The sequence below is a fragment of the Nicotiana sylvestris genome, chromosome 10 (genome assembly GCF_000393655.2).
Source record: "Nicotiana sylvestris chromosome 10, ASM39365v2, whole genome shotgun sequence".
Lineage (NCBI taxonomy): Eukaryota > Viridiplantae > Streptophyta > Magnoliopsida > Solanales > Solanaceae > Nicotiana > Nicotiana sylvestris.
In genome coordinates, this window is record NC_091066.1 from 86,420,078 (window position 1) to 86,444,184 (window position 24,107).

General features: G+C 39.8%; 2 protein-coding genes across 2 annotated transcripts; both read left to right on the forward strand.

Annotated features, from left to right (window-relative positions):
* Positions 1-12,006: 12,006 nt before the first annotated feature.
* Positions 12,007-16,688, forward strand: LOC104221378 (protein TIC 55, chloroplastic). Its single transcript, XM_009772441.2, has 3 exons — positions 12,007-12,562; positions 15,176-15,278; positions 15,366-16,688. The coding sequence occupies exons 1-3, from the start codon at positions 12,126-12,128 to the stop codon at positions 16,497-16,499; spliced, it is 1,674 nt and encodes a 557-aa protein (XP_009770743.1). The 5' UTR covers positions 12,007-12,125; the 3' UTR covers positions 16,500-16,688.
* A 3,357-nt stretch (positions 16,689-20,045) lies between these two features.
* LOC138879633 (uncharacterized) lies at positions 20,046-20,939 on the forward strand. The gene has a single exon (XM_070159251.1). It carries the CDS (start codon positions 20,046-20,048, stop codon positions 20,937-20,939), a length of 894 nt encoding a protein of 297 aa, XP_070015352.1.
* Positions 20,940-24,107: the final 3,168 nt, after the last annotated feature.

Consider the following 24,107-nt stretch of genomic DNA (forward strand, 5'->3'; position numbering starts at 1 on the left):
GATATATATGCTCGATCACCGAAGATTTCCTCTCCACGGTCAAAAAAGACTATAAATGGGACGACAAACATGTGGTGTGCCCGCGCCCGAGGAAGCAATCACTACCCACCTGGAGGGTTTCTTAAGTGTTTACACTTACCCCTTCACGTTGGGTCCCTTAGATCCGATTATCATTGCTTTCTGCAAGAAGTACGAAAGTGACCCTCGGTCAAATTCACCATTCTTTCTGGAGGATAGTGATTCTTCTTTGCTTCTTTGTAAGCAAAATCGAGGGGTGTCCCTTCACCCTCGATCATCTTATACGTCTATACAGTCCCCGACTTTATCGAGGGGCTAATAAAACTTACCCGCCGGGCCACCAGGGCACCTTTCTCGAGCATAGACGAGGATTGAGACTGAGGCTGGATAGGCCAATTCATTCGAGTGAAGACCTCGGACCTGATCCCGGCCGAGGATATGTCATTTCTCGAGAAATGAAACATGAATTGTAAGTATAGCTTTGCTTTTTTTAAAAAAAAATTTTGTTTATTCTATTTTTCCTATTCCCTCTTTTATTAGCATTGTTCCTCGATGCTGACCGTTGCTTGGATGTCGGATGCAATTCCTTGACTCGAGGAGCAGGTCAGGGGCCTCATGTCACAGAGGACATATTCTGAGCACACATGGCGTGATTTGTCGAAGGGTCGGTGAGAGGCTCGTAACCACGGTAAGTTTCCTTTTCTGATTAATAATGGGCATTTTTCATGTTTTCTTCTCGAACTTACTCATCTTTTTTCCTTTATAGGTTTCGGAAAGTATGTTGCAATGAGGCCCCCTACTGGTTATGAAAACATCCTTCCCCGACCCCTTGCTCCGAAGCTGGCCAAAGCGAAGAAGAGAATGTGGGCTCTGGGTTCCTCGAACTTGGAGAAGCGGAAACCAAAAAAGAGGCGGGCGCGCAAACACAAAGGAAAGAACTGGTGCCCTCCCATCGGACTTAGTCCGAGGAGGAAGAAGAAAATTCCGAGCTGGTCACTCGTGTCTAGTCGGGTGTCATGATTCAAGAGATCCCCAAGCCAGTGAGAGCCGCAACCGAATTGCCTCGACTCAGGGATTTCAAGGGGGAAGTTTTAGCTGAAGCTCCAGAACCAGAAAGAGTCGAGGACACCTTGCCTCGAGGTGGGAAGGCTATCGAGGGGGCGGTTGGCGCTAGTGTAGAAACTGGGCTCGAGGCCTCCAAAAATGAAGGAGGTGCCCCAAAAGATTTACTTGGGGTAATAGATATTGACAATTCCTCCTCGTTTCCCTTGTTCACTAAGTCGATAATCAAAGAAGCTCAGGCGGTGGAGACTTGTCATGATGAAGGGGTCCATGGAGCAGAAACCCATGGAGCGGAGGACCCTTTCTATGGCTATTTTGTCGGTGTAGAGGATGTCACCGGTCTGGATGACATGGAAGTGTCGAGGAAGAGTTCAAATGAGGCTTCCTCGAGCCTTAAATTTATTGATCGATTTCCAGCTCCAAGCGTCGATCCCGATTGAAAGCGATCAGTTATCATCTTGGTCCCAGAGGATGCCCGGGTCCTCTCTACCCCTGTGAGGGTGGCTATCTACCTTCGGTGCTTGGTGACCGATGAGGACCAAACTAAGATAGACGAGGTGGAAACGCCATGCCTGTTCAATAAAGTTCAACATGTGTTAAATCGGGTAACCTTAGATTTCTTTTGACGATTTCGAGTTTGCACTTATGCTTTTTCATATAACTTCTTTTGCTATGTTTGAAGGCTTCAGTACTCCATCATGAGGCCTTTCTGCGATTCCGAGAGGAGTTGAGCTGATACGAGGCCGAGGTTCGAGGGATCACTGAGAAAAAAATATGCTTACAAACTTCTCAGTGAGCAAAGAGAATGTGAGGCTAAGGGCCTTCGGGCTGAGCTAGAGATGGCTCAGAAAGAGCATGCCGACCTGGCCGATCAGGTAAGAAGAATCTTTGAAGTTAGTGATGGTGAATCGAGCATGGTGACTAACGGTTCGAACCCACAGGTCCAAAAAAAGATCGACATAATTGGGCAGCTTCGTGAAGAGGTAGATGTTGTAAAGGTTGATGCTGAAGAATAGAAAAAGAACATGGATTGCCTGGCCTCAGAAAAGGAGACCGCCCGGGCCCAACTAGCTTCGCCGGAAGTCCAGCTCTGAGGTATACAAGAAAAGACCTTGATACAAGCCATGAAGATTGAGGATCTCTAGTCCCATTTAAGTTCGTAATTCCAATCGGGAGAGCCTGGTCACGGAGATCGAAGCGGCCAAGTCGGAGGTCAAAGAAACTAAGGCCAATGCTGATGCAGTGATGGCTATTTACATGGTCGATGCCGAGGCTGCTCAGGTTCGAGCAAAGGGCATCGCCAAGCATGCCAAATGGCAATCTCAAAGGGTGGCCCTCGAGGATATCCACGCTCGAGGTTTCAACCTATCAACCGATATCGAGAATGCTAAAAAATTTGAAGTTGAGGCCAGGAGGTTGTCTTAATCTGAGGATGATGATGATGATGAATCCAAGGGTTTAAGCGGGTCCGAAGGCGGGGAAGATCCCGAGGGTGGAGGCCAGGCCGTTTAGGTTCTGTTAATAGTTTTGCAATTCTGTTGAGGCCGTTCGGCCTTTGTAAAGAACTTTTCATCAAACCGTATGGCTGTTGTAAAAAGATTTTGAGATATATATGTATAAGGCTTTTTCCTTCTATGGCTTCTGAATCTTTGATTTTTTTGTTTGTTTATTTTCACGAATATCGAAGTGCCTTGGCGTGAAATAATTAGGTTGTGTTTGAATGATTTCTCTAACTTGGACAAAGGTGGCCCTTGGACTCAATATATAATCCTCGAGTGAGAATGATGTTTCTTGAACTCAAACTATGGTGTTGGGCTAGTCACCGAGTGAGAACGATATACTCGAACTCGGATTAAGGTAGCCTTTAGGCTTGTAGTCGAGTGAGAATGATTTGGTCGAACTCGAATTAAGGTAGCCCTTAGGCTTGTAGTTGAGTGAGAATAATTTGCTCGAACTCGAATTAAGGTAATCCTTAGGCTCGATATATAGTTGACGAGTGAGAGTGATTTCTCGAACTCGAATTAAGGTATCCCTTAGGCTTGTAGTCGAGTGAGAATGATTTGCTCGAACTCGAATTAAGGTAGCCCTTAGGCTCGATATATAGTTGTCGAGTGAGAGTGATTTCTCGAACTCGGATTAAGGTAGCCCTTAGTCTTGATACCTTTATAGGGATTAGATGTAGTAAATTCCTTAAGAAATGCAAGATTATCGATTTTACAACAGGATAATTATCTGTAGGAGAGGGACTTCTTTTCATTCTTGTGTAAAATAATTTTACATGCATACATGTTTTATTCCAAGGCTCGAACAATCCATACGGGCACAGTTCATTTGACCGTTTGACCTTTACAATAAATTCCTCCTATCAAGATCCAATTGCTTTTCCTTGCTTAAGCCATTATCCGAGGGTAATCTCCCCTAGTATTCGAAGTTTATTATAGAGAGAAATTTCAGATACTATCGATGTGATACTTAAAACTGATCCACTATTGCCTCGTTAAAAACCTTGCCGAAAATATCCATTTGGGATAAAAATCGATTCATGGGAAAAAGAGTGCAACGCATGCTTTCAAACCCTAAACTTTGTATGGTTCATTATTGGTTACCTACATTTGTTAGTTCTAAAAGTAAAAGAGAATGAATAGGGGTCGTACCTTAGTAGTAGTATCATTTTAGGTGAGTTACATTCCAATTGCTTGGTATTTTTTTTTACCGTTCATCGTTCCGAGCTTGTAGGATCCTTTCTTAGTGATCTCGAGAATTTGGTACGAACCTTCCCAGTTCGGGCCCAATTTTCCTTCGTTCGGGTTTCGAGTGTTCAATGTGACATTACTCAGTACTAAGTCTCCGGCGTTGAAGTATCCAAGGTGGATCCTTCGGTTGTAATACCTCTTGATCCTTTATTTTTGGGCGGCCAATCAAACATGGGCTGCTTCACGCCTTTCATCTAATAGCTCCAGGTTTGTATTCATGGCCTCGTTATTGGATTCCTTTGTTGTGTATTGGAATCGGATACTTGGCTCCCTGACTTCGATTAGTATTAGAGCTTAACCAAGGAGAACAAATTAGCCCCGGTACTAGATTTTGAAGTCGTGTGATACGCCCAAAGGACTTCGGACAGGATTTCCCTCCATCTCCCTTTGGCTTCGGTTAACCTTTTCTTAAGATTTTGGATTATGGTTTTGTTGGTCGATTAAGCTTGTCCGTTCCCACTAGGGTGATAAGGTGTTGATAAGATTCTTCTAATCTTATGATCTTTGAGAAATTTGGTCACCTTGCTGCCGATAAATTGTTTCCCGTTATCACATACAATTTCAGATGGCATCCCGAACCGGCATATGATGTGGTCCCAAATGAAGTCGATGACTTCCTTCTCCCTGACCTTCTCGTAAGCCTGTGCTTCTACCTACTTAGAAAAATATTCAGTCATAAATAAAACAAAGTGAGGCTTACCCGGTGCCCGTGGGAGAGGGCCAACGACGACTATTCCCCATTTCATGAAAGGCCATGGTGATAAGATCGAATGCAGTGGTTCCCTGGGCTGGTGAATCATCGGAGAATGTCTTTGGAACCCATCACATTTTCGAACGAACTCATTCGAATCTTTGCTCATATCGATCCAGTAATAGCCGACCCTGATTATTTTTCGAACTAATAATTTGGCACTTGAATGATTTTTGGGGGTGCCCTCATGGATTTCCCTTAGAACGTACTTAGTGTCTCCCAGTCCCAGACATATTGCTAGTGGGCCATTAAACATTTTCCTAAATAAAATTCCGTCCTTAGACAAGCTGAATCGGGCTGCCTTTATGCGTAGGGCCCTCGATTCTTTTGGATCCGAGGGTAGTTTCCTAGTCTTCAAATATTCTATGTATTTGTTTCTTTAATCCCAAGTTAGGCTCGTAGAGTTTATTTCGGCATGACCTTCTTTTACCACCGATCTCCTGAGTTATACAACTGCCCCCGAAGCGAGCTTGTTGTCTTCGACCAACGACCCTAAGTTTGCAAGGGCATCAGCCTCACTATTTTGATCTCAAGGTATATGCTGCAAAGTCCATTCTTTGAACTGGTGTAATGTGACCTGCAATTTATCCAGATACCTTTGCATTCGTTCTTCTCTGACTTCGAGCGTTCAGTTAACTTGGTTCACCACAAGGAGGGAGTCACACTTAGCTTCAATCACTTTCGCCCCCAAGCTTTTGGCCAGTTCGAGACCTACAATCATGGCCTTATATTCGGCCTCGTTGTTAGTCAATTTCACAGTTTTAATAGACTGTCTAACTATATTACCTATGGGTGGTTTCAACACGATGCCAAGTTTGGACCCCTTTACCTTCGAGGCACCATCCATAGAGAGGGTCCAAATTCTCGAGGATGTCCCCCAGTTTAACAACAATTCTTTTTCGACCTCGGGTATTAGGGCCGGTGTAAAGTCGACCACGAAATCTACCAAAATTTGAGACTTAATAGTTGTCTAGGGTCGATACTCAATATCGTTCCCACTGATTTCTACGGCCAATTTGGCCAATCATCTCGAGAGTTCGGGTTTATGCATTATATTTCTCAATGGGTAAGTTGTCACAACACGTATAGGATGGTACTAAAAATATGATTTCAGTTTGCTAGAGGCGCTGAGCAGAGCGAACGCCAATTTTTCTAGGTGAGCATATATAGTTTCGGCCTCACTAAAGGTTTTGCTAACATAATAAATTGGAAATTGCGCACCTTGTTCTTCTCGAACTAGGACTCCACTTACCGCTATCTCTGATACTACGAAGTATAAGTATTGTTGTTCATCCGTCTTTGGCATGTGAAGTAGCGGCGAGCTTGATAGATATTGCTTAAGTCCTTCCAATGCTAGTTGCCATTCCGGGGTCCATGTGAAGTTGTCCTTTTTCTTCAGTAATGAGAAAAATCGATGACTCTTATCGGAGGACCTCGAAATGAATCGTCCAGGGCGGCAATGTGCACGGTTAACCTTTTCACGACCTTCATGTTATCTACTACTGTGATATCTTCGATGTATTTGATCTTATTAGGGTTAATCTCAACTCCTCGATTGGATACCATGAACCCGAGAAATTTTCCTGACCTAATTCCGAAAGCACATTTTTCCGGATTTAGCTTCATGTTTTACTTCTTCAATATACTCAAGGTATCTTGCAAATGCTTTAAATGGTCCTCTTCTCGCAAGGACTTAAACAACATGTCAGCAATGTAAACTTCCGCTGTTTTTCCTATTTTTTCCTCGAATATTCGATTTACTAGGCGTTGATAAGTGGCACCAATGTTTTTTATTTTGAATGGCATTACATTATAGCAGTATGTGCCGTGTTTAGTGATGAATGAGGTTTTTTCCTGGTTATCCGGGTTTATCAGTATTTGGATATACCCGGAATAGACGTCAATAAAACTAAGGATCTCATGGCCTGCCGTGGCATCGATCATGCGATCAATGTTGGGCAAATGGAAAGAGTCTTTTTGGGGCATGCCTTATTTAAATATTTATAATCCATACACATTCTCAGTTTGTTTTCTTTCATAGGGACTACCACTATGTTTGCTAACCATTCTGGGTATTTAACCTCCCGAATGGACCCTATTTTAAGGAGTTTAGATACCTTGTCCTTGATGAAAGCATGCTTTACTTTGGACTAGGGCCTCCTCTTCTGTTTGACCGGATTGATTTTTGGGTCCAGGCTTAGCTTGTGGGTGGTTATCCCTGGTGGGATCCCTGTCATATCGAGATGGGACCAAGAGAAACATTCGATATTAGCTGTAAGAAATTGAATAAAAAATTTCCTGAGCTCGGGAGTTAATCTTGCGCCTAGGTATACCTTCCGATCGGGAAAATGCTTGGTTAATATAACTTGTTCCAGCTCTTCGACTGTCGATTTGGTTGCGTCGGATTCATCAGGAATTATAAAAGATTAGGGAATCCAGTAATCGTTGTCCCCATAAGTCTTTTACTTATCCGATCGGGTTGTGGCCGGTGTCGGCGATTACTATTTGGCCTCAGTGTTCGGGCTCGAATTTGGTTCCTTCAATGGTGTAAGTGCTGATATCAGAATTACTTCTTCAACGACAAACATATCCTTTGTCGCTGGTTATTCCCGTAGATTGTCTTGAACCCCCTCCCGAACCAGGAATTTTAGTACTTGGTGAAGAGTTGAGGGTACTGCCCTCATGTGGTGGATCCAGGGTCTTCAGAGAGGTGCATTGTATCTCATGTCTCCCTCGATCACATAAAACTTGGCCTCTCGTATGACTCCAGCGGTATTGACCGGTACCGTTATCTCTCCCTTAGTGGTTTCGCATGCCATGTTAAAACCATTTAGGACTCGGACTGCAGGCACGATCTTTTCTTGTGGGCCGAGTTGTTCTACGACCCTTGACTGAATAATGTTGGCCAAGCTACTTAGATCAATTAACATATGTTTAATTTTAGTTTTATTCACCAGATATTACCAATGCATCGTTGCGAGCTTGTATGATTCCTTTCGCATCCTCGTCCCCGAAAGATAAGCTTCCTTCTGGTATGTACTCTCGAGTTCATTTCTCCCTGGTGATGGATATTCTGGTGCATTTCGACATTAGTTCCTATGGGATATCGACCCCACTGATGATCATATTAATGACGTGTTGAGGTTCTATATCTTCTTGTTCTGTTTGCCTGTTAGAATCCATGTATATGAAATGATTCTTGGCCCGATCGCTCAAGAATTCTCGAAGTTCCTATTGTTGAATAGTCAAGCCACTTCTTCTCTCAGTTGTCGACAATCTTTCGTTCTATGACCGTGAGTCCCATGATATTTGCACACCTGGTTGGGATCTCTTTGAGCCGGATCAGATTGTAGAGGTCGAGGCCATTTGGTATCCTTGATTCAGCTGATAGCTGATATGATGGCGGCTGCATCGATATTAAAGTTGTACTCCGATAGTCTCGGCGCTTCTTTAGACCTGATGGACCTGTCAAAGCTGTTTTTGGTCATGAGCCCCCGATTATTTTGACCTTGGTCATTTCTCCTTTCATTTATAATAGGTCTTCGACCAGATCCACTACTCCTCCAATCTCTTTTATATGGCCGACATCGTTCCCTGTTTGATCATAGTTCATGATCAATGCCTCTCCTGATTCTTTCGAAGGTCCTGGCGGGATAAGCCGGCTCTGAACGAGCTCCGAGTTGGTCATCTTCGACTCTGATTTTCAATTGATACCGATTATATACATCGGCCCAGGTAATGGTAGAATATTCTATTGAATTTTGCTTCAATTGCTGTGAAGCCACCGAGCTTCGAACATTGAGTCCCTAAGTAAAAGCTTGAACGGCCCTTTAGCGACCGGTGGCAGATCCATTCATTCCATTTGAAAACAGGATACAAACTCTCTAAGCATCTCGTTATCCTTTTGTTTGACATTGAAAAGGTCTGATTTCCTGGTTTCTACCTTGATGGCGCCTGCATGAGATTTTATGAAAGAATCTGCAAGCATAGCAAACGAGTCAATAAAATTAGGAGGTAGGATGTGATACCATATCATGGCTCCCTTTGACACGGTCTCCCCAAATATTTTCAGTAGAACAGACTCGATCTCATCATCTTCCAAGTTGTTTCCTTTGATGGCACATGTACAAGAGGTTACATGATCATTTGGATCGGTCATTCCATTGTACTTAGGTATTTCAGGCATATGAAATATCTTAGGGATCGGTTTTGGGGAAGCTCTAGGAGGAAAAGGCTTTTGCACAAACTTCCTAGAATCTAGACCCTTCAATACCGGGGGTGCTCCTGAGATTTGATCTACCCCGGAGTTATAGGTTTCGACATTCTTGTCGTTTGTTTCGATCTTCTTCTCTCCCGATTCTACCCGCTTTGTCAACTCCTCAAGCATCTTTATAATTTCGGAGTTAGTGCCCGATTCTTGTTCATTCAACCTCGCCAGGACCAGTTCCGTTCTGCGGGTGACTTCTCGAGGTGGATCGGGTTCAACCCTACTCGGTACCTAGCTTAGGTTCTGCAACTAATCTATTGCCACCTGCTGAGCTTGTAGCATTTCGAATATCATACATATATCCCATCTTTTTCAATATTTTGTGTGTTTCGAGCTGCCGATCAGGCTCCACTACGAACGATGTTCTCAGGGTCGATAACCAAGTTTGCATCGATGGCCACATATGAATTACATCATTTAGATATGCGGTCTGAATTCCAACAGCATTAGCGGGTGGCCCTACATTTTCGAGCGCCATGTTTTTATTTTCACCTTGGTGACCGGACTCGTTGTTGATATGTAGGCGTGCTAATTGAGAGTTTGCATTTTCAGCCTGAAATCATAGATACTCCAAAGAACAAGTGTAAAGAAGTGTGTGTTATGTAGACTTATATTAAATAACCACTATGATCCTTAGGCCCACGGTGGGCGCCAAACTGTTTACCCTTAAAATCGGATAACGATTGAATTTATATACGATTTTAAGGATACGTGATATAAATTGATACAAGAATGAGAAATTAGATTAATGTGGAAGTAAATGACAAAAAGATAAATATGACCTTTGCCTATTTAATAGCCTTTAGCCTTGTGAAATTAATCTACCTTGAACTAGAAATGATATTTGTGAATGAGAGAGTGGAATGGGTGACAAAGCTAGGAAATAACAATATATTGCTCTTTGAGATATGTTACAATGTGTCCCCTTGAATAACTCAGTTTGCTCTATTTATTGGGGGGAAACCTACCTTTTTAGGCATTATATTGTAAGAAATAATAGTCTTGATTTAGTAGACCTTTGGCACCTTTTTAGACTAATTTCGCACGCCATAATGATTAGTTAGTGGCGAGAATCATGGACCCCTGTCTGAAAAGCTGGCAAAGCTTTTCTTCGAGGTCATTGGGAACGAGGTCGGTTATGTCTTCGATAAATACGAGAGCAAGTCTGAGGATCTCGATGGCCGACTTCGATGGTGCTTTTGAGTCCGATATTATCATATTCCGATTTGGCTGACTATGCTGGACATTAGATCGAACCCCAAACTTCGATATCGAGAACGGTATCACCCGTGACTTCGATTTCTATCTAGATATAGATGTGTCGACTCTGGTCAATTGCTTCAGATGCTCGATCGAGCCTCGAGCTTGATTTTACCCGTGTATAGTAGTAATTAGAAAAAATATTTTATTATTTAAGTTGTACCATAGGTCTACTAGTACTTTTTGTTAAATTTGATTCTACAATCAAAATCATATATGATTGGTCATCTGAAAAGTATTACCAAGATATGAGTCTTGAAATCTGATAAAAATGGTTCCTTATGTGGTGAAGGTGATTGGCTGTGGTGTTCATACGATGGTAATCAATGGAAAAAGTAGTTGATGATGTTGGGTGTTTGGTGAAGGCTAGGGTGGCCTTTTACCTCCAAAGCAAACAACCACAATAACACAATACTATTATTATCACCAACTACCTTCACTTATTAGCCCCTTCTATTCCTAGTCACCACTAGTGTCAATTGCATATAATTGTTGTCAAACAATCATAAGAAAGTATCACCACCAGCCACCATTACCAACAACCTCTACTTACTAGACACTTATAAAATCATCTCCTCTATTTGTCTTTATCGTACAATAACTGCCAACCACTTCTGTTGCTAGCCACCGCTGTCAGTCAACATTATTACAATTATCACCTATGACCACCATTGTAAGACAACTACCATCCACCTGCACCAACCACAACCACCATTAATCACCAAAGTCACCACCAATATAAGCATACCACCACATTACCATTAGTCACCAAAGTCACAGCCATTATAAGTGGGCGTTTGGATATAAAAATTGTAAAATTTCAGAAAAAAGTAAAAAAATAAATTCGAGTGAAAATGACATTTGAAAATTAGAGTTGTGTTTTGAACATGAATATAGTTTTGGGTTATTTTTGAAGTTTTGTGGGTGATCTGAGTGAAAATTTTAAAAATTGTTTTTTGGAGTTTTTCAAATTTTTGAAAATTTCCAAAATTCATCTTCAAATGAAAATTGGAAATTTTATGGCTAAACACTGATTCCCCAAAAAAGTAAAATTTTTCGAAAAAAGTGAAAAAATTCTTATATTCAAACGGGCTCTAAATACACCACCAGCTCCAATCACTAGGCTTTAAAGTGTGCTTCATTAAACAAATGAATTTTATGACACCGTGTAAATTAAGATCTTCTCCAATACATTGTGATTGTAATATTTAATTACTACTATTATATTTGAAATTAATTTTATAATTTTTTAAATAAAGATAAAATTTGCACTACTTAAAAAGCAAACAATTTAAGTTATTCAATGTTCAGATACGTAGTAAAGATATGTTCAATTTAAGTCAGAACATTTTTGTGGTTAACCCACTTTGACCTTTTATAGTGTGATGACAACTAGATGACACTTGGCACTCCAGTAAAATCAGCATTTTATATATGCACCATATTATTTAGTAGTATATCTTTAAAAAATTAAATAAAAATATTATAAAAAATGAGAATGGAAATTCCTTGTGGTAATATGGGAGATTGAGACATACTTACTCCATTCCACATTAAGTAATCAATTTACCCTCTTATTTTGGTCCACAATAAGTGTCCATTTATATTATAAAAAAAAAATTCAATTTGTTTTTTCAAATTTGCCCTTGTGTATGTATCCTTAAAAAGTCTTTTATTCCTCACATTAAATTATGCTGTAACATTTAATTACGAATAATTTAGTAACACTAACTATTTTTGTTTAGAATTTAATATTTTATTAATGGGTGTGGCGAGGACAAATTGGTCAATTATGGACAGAAGAAGGGAGTAATTAATTTTCTGAAAAATCTTTCTTGTATTTTGTGTGGCTATCATTGGTTCGACTGAACAAGAAGCAACAGTAGTCTTTTACATTTCGACTGCTACTACATGTGTCTCTAATGCATCCCACTCCTTTTCTTCTCTGCCACCTACATATCATATTCTCTCTTCCCCAAACACACACTTCATTAACATCAAATCACCCATAACTATGGCTTTACAGCAACCATTTCTCTCTGAGTTACTCCACTTAACTTCAAAGAGGTCACTGCCAATTACATTGACCACAAGAAGTACTATTCTTTCTCTACATCTACCTCAAAAACACAATCTTTATCTTCACAACAAGCAGTTGAAGAAACAGGAGAGAATAAGTTGTTATGCAATTGCAGAGAATATTGGGGGTGGGATCTCTTCATCTGAAAATGATGATCAAAGTGTGCTTTTGGAAAATTCAAGCTTAGAGGAATTGAGGGGACAAAGGGAAATTGTTGGTTATGATTGGACAGAAGAGTGGTATCCTCTGTATTTGACCAAGAATGTTCCTGATGATGCACCTTTGGGTCTCACTGTCTTTGATAAACAAGTTGTTTTGTACAAGGATGGCAGTGGTGAACTCAGATGCTTTGAAGATCGATGTCCACATAGGTAACCATATTTGTGTCTGATTTATTGTATTTACACTGAGGGTGAGTTTAGTGAGTTCAACTTTGTTTTCCGCTCGAACGATGTATAAATAAATATTCAAATAAATCGGGGTCGGCTATATGAATTCTCAGTGATTATGTTTTTCCATTTAGATTCATGTCAGACCAGCATTAATGAAAATATCTACTGGGCTAAAAAACTCCTAGAAAACATAGGACCTGAAGTAAATTGTACTAACATGACAAACATATTCCCAGCTATTTGGTATTGCCTATATAGATATTTTTTGCTATTAAATGTGCATGAATCCTAAGAGATTGTAGGTCTTTCGCCACAATTTCCTCACTTGTGATTTCAGGTATATCTCATCCCCTTTTAACACTGCTAGTTATTGTTTCATACCAATGGGCTATGGACCGGTGCATCTCGAAGTCAACGTAGGACATAATCAAACTATCTCAAGCAAATCTTCTTTCATTTTATCCTCGATGTGTGCAATACAGTAGGAAATTAAGACCACACAACCAGGGTAAATACCTAAACTCCTAAGAGAAATCAACGGGTTTCTTCCTCCTTCACTCTTCTCCTCCCATCATGGGTCAGTCTTGAAAGTAAAATCTTGGTGAAGTTGGAAGGAAGAAAAGTTTTGGAAGGACAAAAGAATTGTTTAAAGGTACCAATATCTTCACTTTTACTTACTATACAAAACATGGAAAGTTAATTGTAACTCTCCTCTTTTACTACTTGTCCTCCCATCCTTCAGAGTTACCACAAGTTGCTGGTTCATTCTTGCCTTGGTATGGTGAGCATCTCAATCGGAACCTCGTATTGGAGAATGTTGGGTGTACGAACAAAGTCCCATATTGATAGCTGAAATGTTGGGAGTCAACATATGAGATGTATGGATCTCTTGATAGTGTGAGGTCTTTAAGGGAAAACTGTGTCGGCTTGTCCCAAAGTGGACAATATCTCTTTGGGTGGCACATAGTGATCTCGAAACTTGACTCATAGATTGTGGTAATGGGCCACATGGAACATAGTTCGAGGGGGAGACCTCTGAATTGTGATAATGGGCCACATGGAACTTAGTTCGAGGGGGAAATGGGAGAGCCCAATGTTATATAAACCCCACACCAACACATTGCAATACTGAAATGGGACTCAAGTTCCATACGTTGCAATGGACCATAGCAAATCACCACGCTCCGCATCCATCGTCCCCAATGGCTGTGCGCTAATACCGGCATCACCATTCATGGCACGTGGGCATGGAGGGCGGTGGGTGGCTTTGATACCATTGATACAACCCAAGTAGAACCACACCCCAAGCTAAAATGGTCCAACAGAGAAGATAGTTTCTAGGAGTAGTGTTTTGGTACAATTAAATTGTCTACTTCACGAATGAAGCTTGATATTTATTCTTAATCTTTTAATGTTTTCTCTCTATTTGATTCTCTAATTTCAAACACTCCTCCATCTTTCTTTTTGGTTTTGCTATTTAGTAGACTTCCTAAGAAGATTTTATTAATCTGTTTGGCTCCCTCTCTATCTATAGCATATCGTCGAAACGTGTTCTCACCTTCTCAGACATCCAGTGTCTACCACAAAACTGGTTCTTATCAAATTGTTCTGCCTTGTTTTAACCAGTCCACTCCCCCTCCGTTATTTGCATTTCTGCATTAATTTTCCAGTTGTTGTCTACTTACTAGTTAGCTGTGTGCAATTTCTCTTTCTATATCTGTCATCTGCGAAGATGAATGTAAGAAATACATACACTGAAATCTTGGAATGCCTATGGTTTTAGATCTTTGAATCAGTTGGAGCGAATAAAAGGATGCACTTTTCTTAGATCATGTAGATATGGCTATCATAAAGTCTTATAACATGGCAGACTAAATTACTAATATACTTGGAAGAAAGTTATCGCTCATAAATATGAGTTGCAGCAAAAGGAGTGAAAATGAATCAATGCTCTTCCCCTCCTTTTTTAATAATGCAATAAGAATCCATTTGATGACCAATGAAGTATTGAAGATTGATACGCATCAAATTTGTGGAATGTAGTATTGAACTTGTGACTAGTACAGTAAAGAAGTATATACGTCAGTCTTTTATTTTTTAATTCTTCAAAATCTGTATCAAGGGTCGTGTCACGTCACAAGTGTGAAGTTGGTGAAATCATAGGCTTCTCTTTTTAACTTTATCTGTGGATTTTCAAAAATCCAACTTTGATAATCCTCTTTTGTTAAGCCATGACACAGAATTTTATTGTCCACAACGAATACGCTACTGCATCGCTGAAGCTGCAGCTATTCTGCCTATTTACATCAACCGATCAACTGTTGCCTTAAAAAATATTAAAAAATTTATACCCCCAAAATTTGTTGACAATGTGCGAAATAATCTCTATATTTGGGCAGAACTCCTGTTTTTCTCCCTCACCTGGATGTAACTTATGTCTGTCTATTGGTTAAGGATTCAACTAGTGTCTATCGATTAGTCAAGGATTCAGCTAAACTGACTTACAGATTGTTGCGAGATCGCCTGTTTTGACTTCTATGCTTTTCGAAAAAGTTAACTCCGGAATCCTGACCACAAATTCCTTTCATTCAGATTAGCCAAACTCTCTGAAGGACAACTGTACGACGGCAAACTGGAATGCTTATATCATGGTTGGCAGTTTGAAGGAGATGGTAAATGTGTGAAGATACCACAGGTTGGTTTTATGCATCTTCCATTGTGTTTCATGTTGCTAATGTTAAACTCCATTTTCATTCCCTATCTTTAATTTTGTCCCAACCAGCTACCTGAAAATGCTAGAATTCCTCGATCAGCTTGTGCTAAGAAATATGAAATTAGGGATTCCCAGGGAGTAGTTTGGATATGGATGTCTCAAAGAACACCACCTAATATCAACAAAATCCCCTGGTTTGAAAACTTTGAAAGGGAAGGATTTCGAGACATTTCTACAACTCACGAGCTCCCTTATGACCACTCTATTCTTCTGGAAAACCTCATGGACCCAGCTCATGTCCCGATATCACACGATAGAACAGATTTTACAGCAAAAAGGGAAGATGCTGGACCACTATTTTTCGAGGTAACAGAAAGGACTAACCGGGGGTTCGCAGGATGGTGGGGCAAGGAAAAAGATCAAGGCAAAGCAAACTATACGCCGAACTTCCTACGTTTTGAAGCTCCTTGTGTTCTTCATAATAGCAGAGAAATTGTTGATGAGAATGGGGAGAAGCATTACTTTTCAGGTCTATTTCTTTGTAGGCCATCTGGTCAGGGAAAATCCATGCTTATTGTCCGGTTCGGAAACACAAGAAAAAGAACTGGGATACTTAAATTTATCCCAAACTGGTTCTTGCATCAGAATGCAGGCAAAGTTTTTGAGCAAGATATGGGGTTCCTTTCGTCCCAAAACGAAATCCTAATGAAAGAAAAGGTTCCCACTAAGAAATTGTACTTGAATCTAAAGTCGTCGGATACGTGGGTAGCTGAATACAGGAAGTGGATGGACAAAGTTGGACATGGAATGCCTTATCATTTTGGTCACAGCACCATTTACCTGCCCCAACAACCTGCTGTTGTCGAGCACGCCCCTGCTGGTTTCGTTGCCAATTTTTCGGCAGCTCAGCCAGCTAAGGGAGGAATCGGTGGAATGTATGCTCCGAATCCCGCCAACAGATATTTCAGGCATGTAGTCCATTGCAAGGATTGCAGAAATGTAGTTAAAGCTTTTGAGACTTGGAAAAAAGCTCTCTCTTTTGTAGCTGTAGTGTCAACTGCATTGGCAATTCTAGTGTCAGGAAGACAGTGGAAGGCCCTACTTTTGCTTTCAACATCACTATGTTTGGCTGGAATATATGCCTGCTCAACAGCCATTGCTATGAATACAACCAACTTCATAAGGATTCATAGAAGATTGTAAACTTAAAGAGTTTTGAATTCCTTTGCCTATTCAGTATGTTTTCCTTCCACTTCCTTTTTTGCTGCTTCTTAGGACTAGAATTTTGTGGACTCTTAAACTCAGTTTCTTCATACTGTTGAAATATGTATATATACTCAAATTGCACTCAACAAACATATAGTAATACTCTTGACATATTTTAATGTATTATATTAAAGGTTTTTTTTTTTAAAATTATTGTACTAACACATCCTAATGACAGTGTGAATCTTACATGACATTTTAAAAATAAAATACCCAAAATTAGCCGAATCGCACCGATGCCGAAAAAAATCAAGATGATTAGAGCGATTTCGAAAATTTTAAATAGGTATGATATTAAATTTCTTAAAAATAACCACCAGAACGAAACCATCGACTAAAATTCTTAATTCTTATAAGAGACTGTCAAGAAACGTTCTCATCTTTTCTGAGTGCATATATTTAACTTCTTCGCATTATGTAAGAAAATACATTTTATATTGTTCAGTGTGATTTTTTTTTTGTTTTCCGCCTAGTATCTAGTACCCGCTTTGAGTCCCCCAATTAATTAGGATTCACATTGTGGAAGATCCACTAAAGAATGAAGTGTTTTATATTTTTTTTTTCATATTCATTGCTTGAACCCGAAAATTCTAATTAAAGGCACAGGGATCTTTTCATACCACCACGACACTTGCCGGTTACATTCATTTGTGGTTGATGGTCAAGGAAATCATAGTATTGTTTAACCAAAAAATAGAATTTTAGTCAAATCTAGAATTTAGAAGAACACGGGTTACTGATAATCGAAAGAATGTAGAAATTGGTTTTCAACAATAACAAGATGAGCAGAAGAAAGCAAAGTAAATCAGTATATTCCAATAGTCTTCTCTGTCCTTACAAAAGCATTCTCCCTTTTATAATGGTTTTCTTGGAGATATGTTTATTGCCTTTGTCTTAATAAGGCAATTATGAACAATAAATGACAATAAAAGAAACGTTACTCAATCATATGTATTAAATACAAATTCTCTAACGTACTAGGTATTTAATATATGTTAAATACTGAATTTGGACTCTCATGCGTCGTCAGATTCATTTCCTTGATTCTTCTTGATCTTTGAGCTTTAAATGATTTAAATAGGTACGGGCACCAAACTATTTGAATAACTGCCCGTGCTTCTTTCATCACCTTCTCTCGTATCTGTTGTTGCTCGTGCCTCTTGGCTAATTATAACTCTTTGACCATTTGACTAATCCACGTGTCATGACACGTCACCTCCAATATGCAAACTTTAATTTTACCCAATACAGATAGTCCCCCCACTTTTTATTTATTTATCAATTAAATATTTGGGAAGTGGATTTCATTAAAAAGGGAATTTATGTCATCATTAATGCTATGACAACATGGACGCTTCAATTGTCTCTTCTATTAAATGCTTTATACACGTGTCATTCTCCCACCGGTTCTGCAGTTTTGCAGCCTTTTTTCAAGGCTTTTACAGCTCCACTATTCACGAAGAGCTAGTTGCCTTTATTATAGGCTTTCCATCATTTACACTTCTTGCCTTTGACGGTCGTTTTCTCACATAAATATAACCTTTTTCTCTTGTCCTCCTTTTCATAAAGTTTTATTGAATACTTTATTCTTCGATACTGTTCACTTCTTCCTTAATTCGACCTTCTTCATCATGTCTTCTTCAAACCCTAACCCTAGAAGAGTTCCTATCTTGGATAACTTCCCCAATGCCCTTGTTAGACATAGAAGGGGTCGGGGTGGTAGACTCCGTAGTTTAGGATCTGCCCGTGGCGGCAGTTCTTCTGCTGGTTCTTCTACTCAGAAATCATCTTCTAAGGGTAAAGAAACTTCTGAACCTTTGCAAGAACCTTTGATAGAAGAGATAGTTCCTAGCGACTTATCTTTTACCCATGATAGAGAATCACTTCAAAAACAAGTTTCTGAGTTGAGTCATGCTGATACCTACCCTACCATGATTACAGAGGTTTTAACCCCCATAGTTTGTAACGACTGTCATTGGAATAGTGACTTCCCAATTGTTGTTCCTAATCCAAATCAAAGAATTACTTCTTATATGACTGGTTTTTCTTTCGTTTATACTTATCCCTTTACTCTAGGATTTAAACAAGCCATTGATCCAGTAATTCTTGATTTTTGCCGTTTTTTCCAAGTTTGTTTAGCACAAATCGGCCCGCTCGTTTGGAGAGCTGTGGCTTGCTTAAGACATTTATCAAGCAAGGCTGGTGTTGATTTTACTTTCCCTCATCTAATTCATCTTTACCCCCCTAGGCTCTTTCGCATCAGTGTTTTTACTTTAGTAGCCAGGAGTAAAAGGGTTTTGGTAAGCCCAGAAGATGATAAGGATCGTGGCTGGTATGCTCGATTCGTTGCTGCCCCCACTGTTGGTTTGGTGGGTGAAGAAAACGTTCCTTTTCCCGAGAAATGAAATTTTGCATGTAAGTCTTTTATTCTTCTCGTACCTTTTTCTTTCAATTTTGACATTTTTTTTTTAATTTTCTCTCCCTCTCCTCTTTGTAGCAATCATGGGAGTTGTGGATAAAGTTCCCAACTTTCGTGGTTGGGTAGAGAAATTATTGAAGGCCGCACCTATGGAGGCCAGGTCTTGGAAATATATTTCCAATCAGTACGGTTGGAAAGTGAAAACTCATGGTAAGGGTTTTTTATTTTCTCGTATGTAAAATCTTCTGTTTATCACCTTAATTTTCATCCTTCTTTTTGTCAGGATTTTCAATTCGAGGCGTTTCTGCTGAAGCAGTTGCGGCCTCTCGAACCTCTACAGGAGCTCAACTCACTTTAAAGAGGGCTCAGGACATACTTGTGAAGAGGAAGACCATCGATGAATATTTCGAGGAGGAAGATGAAGATGGCTCTTTGATAAAGAGGCCAAGTTTTAGAAGACGTGTTATGTTTGATGATGAGGCTGAAGTCTCTCCCCGTGCCTCTTCTGCCGAGCCTGTTCATCTCATCTCAGATGACGATGTTACCCCCCGAGATACTCGTGAATCCACAGACCAACTTTTTGCTAGTGGTTTTGATAGTGGTGACCTCGGGCCTGTTTTAGATGAAGTGCCTTTATCGTCTTTTTCATCACCCGTTCATGTGATTCTTTCTTTACTGGCCCCTGTTATTTCCTTTCCTTCTTCTATTGCACTCACCTCTTCTCCAGCTCCTTCTTTGATTATTCCCCCTCCTATTGTTCATCATACTGAAGTTGGTTCTACAAGCAGAACTACTGCCATGAGGAGCGTGACTATTGAAGTTCCCGCCAACAACAACCTTTTGATAAAATCTGGTCAGGCAGACGTTTGGCTCGAGCCTTTGATTGGATCAATTGAAAAAGAGAAGATGAATAGCCATAGCTGCTTGACTTTGATGAACGACATTGTTCATGCCACTTTGAAGGTATTTTCCTCCTTTATTTAAAAAGAATTCTTTTTTTTTATTCTTAAATTCTTACTTTCCTTCTTCACTATTCTCAGGCCAACCTCATTGGTACATAGTTGATGGGCAGAATTTCTCTTTTAGAGAAAGTGGCCCGTGACTCTGAGAAAGTAATTCTTGAGGCCGAAAAAGTGACTCATGAAGCTCAACTAGAAGCGGCTAATTGGAAATGGCAATTTGATAGTGCACAAATCGCTATTGAAGATATGCAAGAGAATAGGAGTAACCTGGAGCAGCAGGTGCGTGCATTGACTTTGGAATTGGCAGTGGCCAAGGCTTCTTCAAGCCAAGCAGAGAGGGACAAAGAATACCATGAATCTTCTTTCTCAGATCAGCTATCTAAGGCAAATGAGGAGATTAAAGAATTGAAGGCACTCTTGAGTCAAAAGGAGGTTTATGAGAAAGATCTTGCACAGAGCTTGACCCAAACTCAAATGGACTTGAGGGCCTCTACTGATAAAATCCGTGCTTTGGAAAGTTCCAATGCCGTTCTTCAAATATCTTTCAATTCCACCTTGGCTGAAAATGAAGAGCTCAAAAGTGAAATTGCTATTTGGGAAAGAGACTACGAGCTTCTCGAGGATAAAATGGTTGTTGAGGTAAGTTGGACTTTTCTGAACTCTCGCCGTGATGCCTTAACTGAGGCTAGCCAAGAGAACGTTAATTTAGAGTTAGAATTGGCTAAAGTCATGGAGACTATTGAGAAAACTCAACAACCACTGGACTTTCCTTCTCCCATAATTGAGGCTCTCGTGGTTGAAGCTCCTGAAACTGATGTAGCCTTGGTTCAAGTTCCTGAAGTTGAAGCTACCGTGGATAAAGCTCCCGAAGGTGAAGCTTCCGTGACTCTTGCTCACCTCATCGAGCCTGCTGTTTCAAGTCAAGTTGACACCGTGCTTGTGGCTGCTCCTTCTGATGTTGGCACCGTTACTTCTGATGCTCCTGCCTCCCAATGACCAGTTTTTATAACTTAACTTGTTTTTTCTTTTTTTTTTCTTTTTGGAAGATAATGATCAAACCCTTAGTTTGTTTTTAAGGGTTTTTTTAGAAGGAAAAAGTCCCTAGTTCTTATTATGGGGCATCTATATAAAACAATTTTGATGACTAAGTTTATACTTAGTCTTTAGATATTAAGAAGTTTTTATTACTTCTATTCGTTCTATTCTTGCCTTTTATTTTTAAAGACTTAAAGAATAGCTTGCATTTTTATCCTTTGAAAATGCTCTATGATTAATATCATGACTTAATAACATGAGTTTTATAAAAGAGGGCCCTTTTATATTTTCGACACTTAATGAAGAAGACGTCTCAACTTCATAATGGTGTTATAATACGATGAAAGGAATAGGAACACACATGTTTTTTTTGAAATAACTTTGACATGTTTTTATTTATGAACCTTGACAAGTTTTTGAATAATACTTTACATGTATTTGGATTACATCTATAGCTTTCTCGTAACTGTTTTTCTTGTAACAGATTTTTACAAAAGAAAAATAATACACACAAGGTTTTTCCTTATAACCCGTTTCAGTACATAGTCATTACCCTAACTCCATGTATTAGGAAGAGTTTGAGAAGTGACTCCGTTGTTCTCATGAGAAAGAACACTATGATGAATGCCATAGCTCTTCATTGTCTTAATGGGAAAGAACACTATGGTGAATGCTATGAATGCCGTAACTTCGTAACTTTTGCTCTGCACTTGTTTCTTCTAAACTTGATTTTTTCCTCAAATCTTTGCTTGATTTTTACACATATGTCTGTGTATATTATGTAGTCCCCCAAGTGTTTGAACGTTGAAGTTTGAAACCTCAAGCACTTGTTTGTTTCTCTCATCTTGATCCTTTTCCTGAAAAGGAAAAACATACGGGACTCGGAGGGACGATTATAGATGAAGACTGCATAACCCGTTTTCGTTTCTATCAGAATAATTGTAACCCTAGACCAGAAATTTTAGGTTACTCCGTGTGCCTTACAGGTCGTGACTCATCATTTAGTACGGGCTAGCTTTTTGCCTATCATCTAAAATCGTTAGTAAAATTAATAATTCAAAAATGAAATTTAAAATGGTTATACCTGACCGTGGGTTTTCCTTAGAAATAGTATATCTAATGAACAACATTCCAATGTGAAGACAGTATCTTGCCATCCATTGTTTCCAGTTCATACGCTCCCTTTCCTGCAACATCACTAATTATGTAGGGTCCTTCCCATGTTGGACTTAATTTCCATGATTAGTTACCTTTGTAGATTGAAAGACCTTTTTAAGCACAAAGTCCCCAATTTTGAAGAATCTGAGGTGCGCTTTTCGGTTGTAATATCGTTCAATAACTTGCTTTTGTGCTGCCATCCTTATTAATGCAGCTTCTCTTCTTCCCTCGAGTAAATCAAGATTGACCCGCATCTCTTCGCTATTAGACTCCTCCGTTGCCTGCATGAATCGTGTGCTCGGCTCTCCTATCTCAACTGGAATCAAGGCTTCGGCTCCTTAAACCAACGAGAATGGTGTTTCGCCCGTACTTGTTTTAGCAGTTGTTCGATATGCCCATAAAATCCTAGGTAACACTTCAGGCCAGTTACCTTTTGCTTCTTGTAAACGCTTTTTCAAATTGTTAATGATAATCTTGTTTGTTGACTCTGCCTTCCCATTACCCACTGGATGGTATGGTGTTGACGTAATACTTTTAATTTGCCAGCTTTGAAAAAATTCCGTGATCTGAGCTCCAATAAATTAAGGACCATTATCACATACGATTTCCTTTGGTACGCCGAATCGACATATGATATTTCGCCAAATAAAATCTCTAACTTCCTTTTCTCGCACCTGTTTGAATGCGCCTGCCTCTACCCATTTAGTAAAATAATCAGTGAGAACAAGCAAAAATATTACCTATCCTTTTGCTTGCGGTAATGGACCCACGATATCCATTCCCCATTTCATAAATGGCCATAGTGCAATGACCGGATGTAACAATTCCGCAGGTCTATGCATATTGTTACCGTACCTTTGGCATTTATCACATTTGGCCACGAAACTTTCTGCTTCTTCTTCCATTTTAGGCCAGTAATAACCTGCCCTAATCAAGGTTCTTACCAATGATCTGCCACCTGCGTTATTCCCGCAATGACCCTCGTGTACTTCTCTCATTACATACTCTGTTTGCGAAGGTCCAAGACATCTTGCTAATGGACCACCGAACATTTTACGATATAAATTTCCTTGTTTTAAGCAGTACCAAGCAGCTTTTCTTCGAAGCGCACAAGCCTTTTTCTTGTCATCATGAACGGTTCCATACTGCAAAAAAGCAACAATTTCGTTCCTCCAATCCCAAGTTAAATTATTAAAATTTACCTCGTTAACATCAGGATCAAGAACTAAATGAAATAAATGTATCACTGAGGCATTTGCATCGTTTGCCACGTCGGCCGCGGATGCGAGATTAGCTTGGGCGTCTGCTTCAAGATTTTCATCCCTGGGTATTTGTCTAATTTTCCAATCTTGAAATTATTTTATCAATTCTCGTACCTTTTATAAATACTGCTGCATGCTTGCTTCCCTGGCTGTATAAGTCCCCAGCATTTGATTAACTACGAGTTGTGAATCACTCTTGATTATAATCTGATCTATGCCAAGTTCCCGTGCCAGTTCTAAACCTGCAATCATAGCCTCATATTCTGCCTCATTGTTAGTTATGGAATGACATTTAATAGCTTGCCGAATGGTTTCACCCGTAGGTGGTACCAATACTATCCCCAAACCTGCTCCTATCACGTTAGATGAGCCATCAGTGAATAAAGTCCAAGTTCCTGGGTTGGCTCCATTGAACACCAGTAATTCTCTTTCTGCTTCTAACTGTATTCCCTGACTAAAATCAGCCGCGAAATCAGCTAATACTTGCAATTTTATAGCAGTTCTAGGTTGGTATGCAATTTCGTATTCACTTAACTCTATTGCCCACTTAGCTAACCTACCTAATAACTCATGCTTATGTAGTATGTTACGTAAAGGGTAGGTAGTTACCACAACGATATGATGACATTGAAAGTAAGGTCTTAACTTCCTAGATGCCATGATTAACGCAAGTGCAAGTTTTTCTAACTGAGGATACCTCGTTTCTGCA